The sequence below is a fragment of the Falco peregrinus genome, chromosome 6 (assembly GCF_023634155.1).
Source record: "Falco peregrinus isolate bFalPer1 chromosome 6, bFalPer1.pri, whole genome shotgun sequence".
Lineage (NCBI taxonomy): Eukaryota > Metazoa > Chordata > Aves > Falconiformes > Falconidae > Falco > Falco peregrinus.
Window position 1 is genome coordinate 65,220,818 of NC_073726.1, and position 9,907 is coordinate 65,230,724.

Genomic DNA, 9,907 nt, shown 5'->3' on the forward strand with positions numbered 1-9,907 from the left:
AAATACACTTCAATTTGAACAAGCTTGGTTTAGAGATGTCAGTTAGTACTGCTCCCTGTTTCAGAATGCCTCTGTACACAAAAATCAAGCACGCCCCAAGCTAACTGGGCAAGTAGCTCCTGCTCCAGTCACTCTACATTTTTAATAGCTCTTCTTTACTACATCAAGGCAGTTCCTCTAAGCTTACATGGTCTGGAAAGTAAAAGACGCTGTTTCAGGGCACACACAGGCAAGATGCACACATGGCCAAGCAGCACAGCACAGTGGCATTCTGTACTTTCTATTCCCTGACAGGACTGATGGGTAGGAATGGTAGATGTTTGCAATCATTAATATTAGCAATACTGAAGAAGTGATAAAAACCACACACTGCATACCAGTAAAACTGTTCATCAAACTATGAAGTATTTCATACATGTCCTCCAGACAATCAAAATAAATTCACAATCCTTTTATTACAGTACATTTAAATACTGTATTTTAATTAGTAGGGGGTCTCAACCTGGAAAACAATTTGAGCCTTCATATTTCAGCCTCTTCTGTTGCAGTATCTAAATATTCAGGGTACAATGAGACTGTTGTGGGGACACAATGGACCATGAAGTATTGTCCAGTGCAAAATGCAGAACAATGGGTTCTAACTTTAAAAAACCCCAACACTAAAGCTACCTGAAGTTAAACTCACTACAATACACAGGATGACAAGCAGCAGTAGAAGCAGGAAACCTTTTTACCGTGGCCACAAGCAAAACAGCATTGATATTAATCCAGGAAAGTAAAACAGACAATGAAGAGCAAACAATTTTCCAGATCCAGAAGAACTGAAACAGCTACAGGTGTTTGCAAAAAAAACCAATGAGCACTTTTTTTTCTTTTACTATTGTTTTTACTGCTTGGATAAGAGAGGGCTCTGACAAACATGCTACGACAAAAAATCCAAGACAATAAGGCCAAACACCCGAGTGCGCTCCCAAGGTGGACTCCAGTATTCACAGTGTGTTTCTTGTGCTCCACATGCAGCTCATGTGCCAAGTCCTCTCTAGCTGGGAACAGAAACCCTGGGTTACAGCTGTTCCCCAGCTTTTCCAGAGTAGTTCATTCTACTGTCCAAGTAGTACTATTTCTTCTTGAGAGCTCTCTTTCCTTCTCCCTTCTTCGGTTTTTCCTTCCCACGGAGCTTTTTCAATCGCCTCATCTCCTCCTTAAAGTCTTGATGCTCATCCCTAGATGGGGGAAGAGGGAAAAGAAAAAAGGAAAAGAAAAAAGTTTACTCTGTTTCTTGGATGTGAAAGGTTCTTTGAACTGTATGATAATGAAAAAAAACCCTCAAAACTTTTTTTTAACAGGGAAGTCCATATTGAAACTCACTGCAGTGTACTCAGTATTACTGCTAACAGTAATTTTTGATTGAATAACATGAAAGATTTCCTCTGGTACTTCCAGAACTAACGAAGGTTGCCCTTTTCAACAACAAATCCTATGTGCATATATATATTAATATATTATTTCCATTTCATTTATTGATCCACTGTGCTTAAATGAGCACTAAAATATAAAAATCAGCAAGAATGAGAATTTCCCCCTTCTCATCTGGCTCAGCAGTCCAGCTGAAGCACATTGTGCTTCAGTGCTAGAAACTAAGTTCAGGTCATTAGCTTCTAAGAAAACAGGGGCATGCTCAGCAGTAATTACAGTACATGACACTGCTCTCAGGTGACTTCAAGAATGAGTTATGAAGAAAGTATCAGCTACTGGTAAAATCTTAATAGGAGAATAAAACAGAAAGGAGGATAAAGGGGCTGGCAGATGTAATGAGCCCTCAATAATGTTCTAGTAAATCCTGTTTAATCTCTGTCCCTGTATTTTTCAGTGCAAAGGTGTTTTTCATAAGTCACAACTGCATCCTAAGTGACCTAAGATTGCTGCACTGCCATTTTTAAACACAACTTACCTAAAAATTTTAAACCCAAAAAGCTTGCAAGTTATTATGAGGCCTTATTATCCATGACTCTTCATTACCGATTTCTGACCAACAAACCTGATCCTCTACAAGCTCTCTGTACACAAAGCAGCTTAAGAAGGAACTTGAGATTAGGAGGGGAAGGAGAAGAGTAAAGAACATTATCATGCCATTGAGGCTTTCTGTGTCAACTGCTATCCTAGAAAGTGTTTGCACACCCACCTAAATGAAGAACATCCTGTGTGCAAACCTTGATGGCTAGTATTGTGACACTAGCAATAGAAATTATTCTGCTTTACTTTATAGGGTTAGCAGCCTTGCTTTTAAGGGATTTCTTTAGTGGTACCTGACTAGAGTGCATTTGACTCCTGCTGATGTTCTTTAGCAGTGCAACTTTTCCTACTCAAGACCTGGGGAAATTCATTTAGAAACTAGACAACCGGTTTGGATGAAGCTGGAATTAACAAGATTATTTAAACCACAGTTGAGTTTATTTTAAAGGACAGAAAGCCCCTTCAGAATAACACAGACTTTGCTTCTCTTCTAAGTTTCACTTATGAGCTGTTGAAACATTGAAGAATACATGGTAAGACTTTGTGCATTTTTTGTGTTAAGGTAACGTCACCTCTTTGTAGCACATTTGTTTGCCATATTCAGAACTACAGATACATCTCCTGTCTGTAAGGAAGCTCTCTTCCCTTCCTCACAAACCAAAGCAAGTACTGTTTCTTGTATAACTGGTTGCCCATAACTACACCTTAAGTCTTTCTCACAAAAGGTTCTAATTATGGTAAAAGTTACTTAGGCAGCAGTCACTTATTTTACTCCCCTTGTCCTCACTGCAACAACCCAGTGCCTATTTTCATATGCACCATATTCTGAACTAAACATTTTTCTACGCTCCTCTTTTCCTGGAGGAAAAAAACTTAACAAAAACCTCACACTCATTCCTTTCCCATCTCCAGTCCTGCTCCCACCCTATAAAGGCAGAGATTACCTGTAGAGACCAAAGTAACGGAGTTTCTTCATGAGGGCATAGTAGGTGTTGTGAGGAGGGTACCAGCTGTAGACCTCCTTCCGCTTGGCCAAAGGCTGCTCACTGAATAACTTCACTACTTTCATAGATTTTGAGTCAGTTGGCCTGACAACTTCTCCAAATATCTGAGAACTCAGCCGGGCCATTCGAAGGGCGTAATTAGAAACATTGGACATTTCCAAAGGAATAGTGGGCACACATAGACAGACACACCTTCCTGCAAAAGGAAACACAAAAGAGCCACAACTAGTATCATTTGAGTATTGCAAGCTCTCCCAGAATTAAGGCAAACAAAACAACTCATTGTACACTGATCACATGTTTGAAGTCATGCGTTCGTTGCATGAAATCAGTCTAATTCTTAGTACATAATCCTCCATCTAAAGAATATCCACACTAACTCAGGTACAATTACCAGCCTAACTAGGACACTACAGACAGCAATACAGACTATAAAGGTACCTACACTGAACCACAATTTACCATGGCTAGTTTATTAGCAGATCCCATCCAGATTGCTCAAGGCTACTTTAAACTCCAGTCACAGGAACAATTACAGTGTGAACTCGGTAAACAATGGTGGCCACTGCAATCCCTCTGACTTCCACACAAGCACTAAGTAAGACACCACTTAAACTGAGGAAGCAACCTGGAAGTTTCTCTCACAAAATTTCTCACCCCATTTAAAATACTGTATGAACACTGTTATAGTCCATCCAGCAAAAATTGCCTATTAATTAAAAAAAATTGTTTTTCCTCAATGTGAAGCACACAGATCTTTCCTATCTCAACTCCCTTCCCTTGATCTTTTCCATCAGCTTTTTCTCCATTTTCTTTCCAGGCTTTCTTAGTATCTATTCTTTTCAAGAGAGAAAAGAAATCATTTGTCCATGCTAGATTCTTTTTTTCCACGAAAATCCCACATCAGGAACTTCCTATTCTCTTTCAGCTGTCTCCCACCAAAAGATACCTCTGCAAAAACTTTGAGGACAAAACTTATTTTTAGACCACCAGAGACAACATCTACACGCTTGGAAAGGAGGATGTAGAAGGGTCCTACCCCTTCCCATTTTTTCTCTTCTTTGCATGTTTACCTACTCTTGCTTTGCAGGATGGGATGTAACAGACAAGAATAAGAGTCCCATAATCCTGTATTTGAAGCTGTATGCTGTCAGTACTGTGCCTTTTTGAGTAAGTGATGACATAAGTCTCCAGAGAAATTAAGCAGGGTTCATTCAGGTGTGACACACTTTTGTTAGTTTTAAATTCTTGTTTTAATTCAGCTGATTCCAGAAAATGAGTATAAAAAACAAAAGAGCACAGAGCAGGGACAAGAGTAATCAGCACAACAGGGCTAAGTCCATTTTAGTACCGTAACAGGGAGCCTATTGTTTAAGAACACAAGTCTTGAAGTATTCTTAAACTCACTTACATACATCTGCCCACAGGAGAACCTGTTGTACAACAGTCTGCTTTGATTTACTCTTGTTAGCAAAGCAGTAAAAAGGAAGCAGGAGAAAAAAAAATCAAGCATGAAAACAATATAAGTAGCCTGAATCAAAGAGGAAACGGAAAGAGTAACAGAAGGAAAGGCAAAGTGTCAGAGACCTCAAGTTAAGGCAGCAGGCCTAGTGTGAGAAGGCAGCACTTCAACTTGAGCATCTATTACATGGGGAAATGACCACTAAGTCTTGCTAAATCATCCATTCCAGAACAGCCAGTCCTAATTCCTACATTCAGAGATAAAGCAAATTGTCCCCAAAACTCTCCATTGCATCATCACTCTGAAAATATCACTAGACTCAAACACAAAGCTTGCTTAACCTCTTCCAGCTGCAGCCTTAAAAAGAAAATACCTTTAGCTCCTAAACAATGCAAGCCAGTGGTCCGAAGGCCCTCTTTTGAATCGTTACAGAAATCGAAACAGCCCAAGCCAGGGCTAGGGACCCCCATTAACCCTCGCCAGCCTAAGAACAGCAAAGGCTACAAACTCCCAAGTGCCAGAGCTATCCAAACCCTACTTTATGGCAGCTTCTGATTCTGTGAGATGCTACCAGAACAGTTTTGTTCCTCTCACTCAAAGCAATGATAACTTCATCGTCAGCTACTGGTAATTAATATATCCAAACCAAAAGTAAAACCACCACCGCTGTGCTGCTTCTTCACCTGCCCCCATCGCCACCCAAAGCCCTGCTTTCCCACCCCAGGCCGGGCGTTTTCCCCAGCCTGCTAGCTTGCCTCACACCGCTCCCTGTGCGCTTAGCACAGGCCAGAACCTTCCGTTCCCGTAATTACTTGTAATTTTACCATGGCCGCAGGGGGAAGAGGAGGCTGCCCCGGGCCGGGTCCGGCCAGAGGGGCGCCCGCGGCCCAGCGCAGCCCTCGGCGGGCCCTGCCGCCTCCAGCTCCGCGGTCCCGCTCCCCCGGGGGCAGGGGGGAGGCCCCCGCGGGCTGCAGCCGCACCGCGGGGCAACCCTCGCCCGCGGCGCCCCGGCGGCAGCGGCCCGCGCTACCGCCCGCCAGCCCCACCGGCGGTCAGGGCCTCGGGAGGCGGCGCAGCAAGGCCGAACGCCCCGGGGCGAGGGCCCTGAGCCCACCTCCCCCCTTTCTGCCCACCCCGCCAGGGCGGCGAGAGCGGACAGCCCTTGCCCCGGCAGCCGCTCACCCCCCGACCCGGCCCGGCCCGGCCCCGCGCTAACCCGCGGCCGGAGCTCGCGGCGCGGCACGGCACGGCACGGCACGGCACGGCTAGAGGACGGCGGCGGCAGCGGCGCGGCGCATGCGCGGTGGAGCCCCCGCCGAAGCGTCGCAGCGGGTGACGTCCGGCTCCGTGAGGCGCGGGGCGGGGCAGCCGTGGTGGCCGCCCGCTCCCCCCCGGCCCAGCTGCCCCGGGCGATGCTGGCTCCCATTTCCCTGCACTGAGCCGGTGTTTGCCGGGGTGCTGGTGGCCGGTGCAGGTCCCCTCCGCGCCCCGTGGTCAGTCACCCTCACGGCCCCGAACGTGGGCCGGGGGGGCCCGGGGGGCAGCGGGAAGCCCGTGAGGCTGGGCCGCAGCCTGCTGCCAGCCCCTGCCGAGCCACCTCACGGGAGCTTTCCCGGTGCTCGCGTTATGCTAATTTTTAATCAGTGCTAGGAGGTGCTAAATCAGACTCTGCAAACGTCTGAGTAAATGACGGTTATGTGATTACAGTTACAAGCCGAACGTGTAATGCTATCAAAGAGTGAGGTGGGGTTTGGCAGGCTGGATCCGTTTTCCAGAAGAGCATATACTGATGGGCATTAAATATGTTGTTAGTGATTCTTGACGGATTTTCTGTCACCTTTTCCATACTTACCTCAGGGGGATCAGCCTCATGGCCTAGGCACCCTGGTCACCTCACTTGCTCTTTTTTAACATTGGCATGATCTTCTGTAATTCCCTTTATATTCCAAGATTTATTAAAAATTAGCATTCCTGCAATCTCTTTCGCCTGTTTTTCAAAGATAGTTACACAAAAGTTCTCTAGGTAGCCTGATTTTAAAATTTTCTAGTAGATGTTGTTTACCATCTTCATTACTCACCAATGGACTGAAAAGTGCAGCTTGGTTGGGGGTTTTTTTTGGTAAATAATAAAGTGCCTCTTCCTTAATCTTGCTAAAAGTGCAGTAGAAGTTTTTACCATTTCTGCCACTTCTGTGCTATTTTACCATCTATCTAGTCATACACCTCGGTGTTGCTGCACTACACATTTTACTGTCTGCAGTCACATCACTCATGCGTGTTCTGCAGTCTTCCTTTTTTATATACTCCAGAACACATTTTCCTGTATTTTTGCCTTTCCACGTTGTTCTATACCATGCTTTTATCTTCTGTTTGCTTCACCCTGCTGCTGAGCCAAAATTGTCCTTCAGCCAAAATTGGCCATTTTGTTAGTTAAGCAATCATGACTTTTAGACAATGGAGTAAGATTATAAGAATTCTCATTTACATTTCTAGCTCTATTTTTTAATTGTATTTTTTTCTTCATTTCTCGTATCTCGATGGAGATAGTCTTTCTGAAGTATCTCTCTGTGTGTAGGAGAGTATTTCCGTATTTCCCTGGCTGGGACTATGGTTTTTTGCTTGTTATAATCAAATTGTGATTGCTGGCTCCTAAGCAACCACCACTTTTTTTGTCCCATGATTAAATTATTTAAACATTATGAGTTCCAAAATACTAATGCCATATAGACTGGAATAGCTTCTGTCATAGAAAATCAGTTTTAGGAAACCTAATGAGACATGGCTGCTGGCTACTTGGGACTTTTCCCTCGTACAGCTCCAAACTGAGCACACTTTTTGTACACTGGAGGAATAAGCAGCCTGATTCTCTGTAGCCATCTCCACTCCATTCCACCTCAATACAGTTAATTGGGACAAGTTCCTGTCTCTGCATCTCTAAAGTATGTGGTTAGCCTGTACTGTTACCTTCTCACATCTTCAAGTTTCTCAAATTTCTTTATTTGTTTAAAAGGATTGTGGCAAAATATTATTCCAATTTGGTAGGTCATCCTGCATGTTTCAGTAATTATGTGAGTTTGTTCTCATTTCTCCTCATCAATGAAAATAGCCAATTCTTCTTGCACGTTACCCATGCTCAGACCAAAAAAACCCCATCTTCCTCTTTCCTGAAAGTATCGATTTACCTAAAAATGGACCCAGTAGCATGGTTCTGGTTCCATTTCTGGGTTTCTGCAACATTATCACTCTGGGGTCTGATTGTCTACAGTTACTCTGCTGAGTAACTGCTCAGAGACATTTAGTGAATTAGGCTGATGTGAGAATTATGGCTGTTCCTGACCAGGGCAGTAGGAAAACTGACCTTCTCATTGGTAGTTACATATCACAGGTCTGGATCACTAGGATGGAGTTACAACACAAAGGTTTTCTCTTCAGAGACCCAGTGTTGTTGCCTGCACTTTGCAGGCTCCAGCATGGCTTTTTGTGGTGTGATGGAAGCACACATATGTGAACAAGTTTGCATTAGTTAATTTCTTCTGCCTTTTTTCCTCTAAAATCAGTAGTTTCTCCTGTCAGCCATGCAATAACATGCAAATATTGCTAAATCTGAGGTCAGCAATAAAATAAAAATGTGCATTCACTCACAAGTGCATATTTTTGTTAATGCATCACTTATTACTGTGGTTATGAGGAGACTTGCTTGCAAGCACCCAGCCAGGGTTAGTGTGTTAACCAGTAAGGTGGCTTACAGACACTCGGGAAGGAATATCGAGGTCACAACAGTCAACAAAGTGATAACTCAACACATCTACAAATTTGCAGAGGCGGAGCGTGGTCTGTTTTGCAGTCCATGTAGCCATAAATGGCTTGGGCACCTCATCTGAAGGACTGTGTCTCCCTAGACTCTACTGGGGAGTTTTAGCTCACTGGGCGATGTGCTTCACGGGTGAGGACATGTCCAAGTCACTCTCCCTGAAATGATGCCCGTGGTGGGAACAGTTTAGACAGGTCGCTCTAGCTGACAAGCAGTGCTGTAACAGGCATCCCTGGGAATAATTGCCATCAGCAGTATGCTGGTGGCTGCACTCCTGTTCTCGTTGCTAGTGCATAACATTCAGGATGACGGTTGAGCTGCTGTCCAAGCTCTTCATTATTGTGCTTCTAGTCACAGAAGGTATTTCTTTGCCGAATTTTTAATTATTGCCGTGGGGAGGTAAAAGGAGTAGAAGACATTTGTGTTGCACTCCTGCATCCCTGTGAAGCTCATCCACCTTCACGCTAGTGCAGAATGATGGGGGTCGTTATGGAGATGGGGTGCACAAGACCTAGACCTCCAGTTCCTGGAGCTGGTGTATCTAGACTGCTATGCAAAGCCACCTGTCTAATCAGATCAATGTAATACTATTTATGTAGCTCTCTGTGTGTGGAGTCTTTTGGACACGTAAAATGAACATCCCCACTCTGAGGTTTTCACAGTCCAAATTAGACTTGACATGCTAAGGGATATTAACAACAGGGAATGAAGGAAGAAACAGAGGCTGACAGAAAGAATGGGCTTGTGATGAGCTGAATTCTTTGGACATGTTGTTAGATCCTCCTGAGCTTTTTGTTGTAAATAGAGCAAAGTGTTTGGACTTCTGTCATGGTTAACCCCGTCTGGCAGCCAAGCACCACACAGCTGCTGGCTTGCTCCCCCCCCCCCCAGTGGGACGGGGAGAGGATCAGAAGAGTAAAAGTGAGAAAACTCATGGGTTGAGATAAAGACAGCTTAATAGGTAAGACAGAAGACATGCATGCAAGCAAAGCAAAACAAGGAATTCGTTCACTGCTTTCCATGGGCGGGCAGGCAGGTGTTCAGCCATCCCCAGGAAAGCCGGGCTCCATTACACATAACAGTTACTTGAGAAGATAAACGCCATAATGCCGAATGTGCCCCACTTCCTTCTTCTTCCCCCAGCTTATATACTGAGCGTGACATCATATGGTATGGAATATCTCTTTGGCTAGTTCGGGTCATCTGTCCTGGCTGTGTCCCTTCCCAATTTCCCGTGCCCCTCCAGCCCTCTCGCTGGCAGGGCCCAAGGAACTGAAAAGTCCTTGACTTGGTATAAACATCACCCAGCAACAATTAAAAACATCTCTGTGTTACCAGCATTGTTCTTACACCAAATCCAAAACACAGCACTGCACCAGCTACTAAGAAGGAAAATTAACTCTAAGCCAGCTGAAACCAGGGCAACTTGTCAGCAATTATTTAGAAGAAAATCAGTTGCAGATGGGTGAGTGAAAGAGATGAAACCCTAAAAAGGAGTTAAAGGAGAGTGAGTTGACATGCAAGTGGGAGACAGCATGGTCGTTCTCTGTATGGGGACTATTGTGAAGGAAAGAAATCAAGAGAATAGAGACACATGCATGGAGCACAATCAGGGCA

At 44.5% G+C, this 9,907-nt stretch overlaps 1 protein-coding gene across 1 annotated transcript; it reads right to left on the minus strand.

Annotated features, from left to right (window-relative positions):
- Window positions 1–436: 436 nt before the first annotated feature.
- Window positions 437–5,755, minus strand: MRPS33 (mitochondrial ribosomal protein S33). The gene is made up of 3 exons (XM_055808835.1): window positions 5,696–5,755; window positions 2,958–3,213; window positions 437–1,223 (listed from the first exon to the last, which is right to left on the minus strand). The coding sequence occupies exons 2-3, from the start codon at window positions 3,170–3,172 to the stop codon at window positions 1,118–1,120; spliced, it is 321 nt and encodes a 106-aa protein (XP_055664810.1). The 5' UTR covers window positions 3,173–3,213; window positions 5,696–5,755; the 3' UTR covers window positions 437–1,117.
- Window positions 5,756–9,907: the final 4,152 nt, after the last annotated feature.

Bases quoted from the DNA above. Each gene is read 5' to 3' on its own strand.
- MRPS33 (XM_055808835.1), bottom strand. From the start codon at position 3,172: ATGTCCAATGTTTCTAATTACGCCCTTCGAATGGCCCGGCTGAGTTCT. The intron at 1,224-2,957 runs GTAATCTCTGCC...TCCCCCATCTAG, and splicing joins CGTTACTTTGGTCTCTACAG to GGATGAGCATCAAGACTTTA.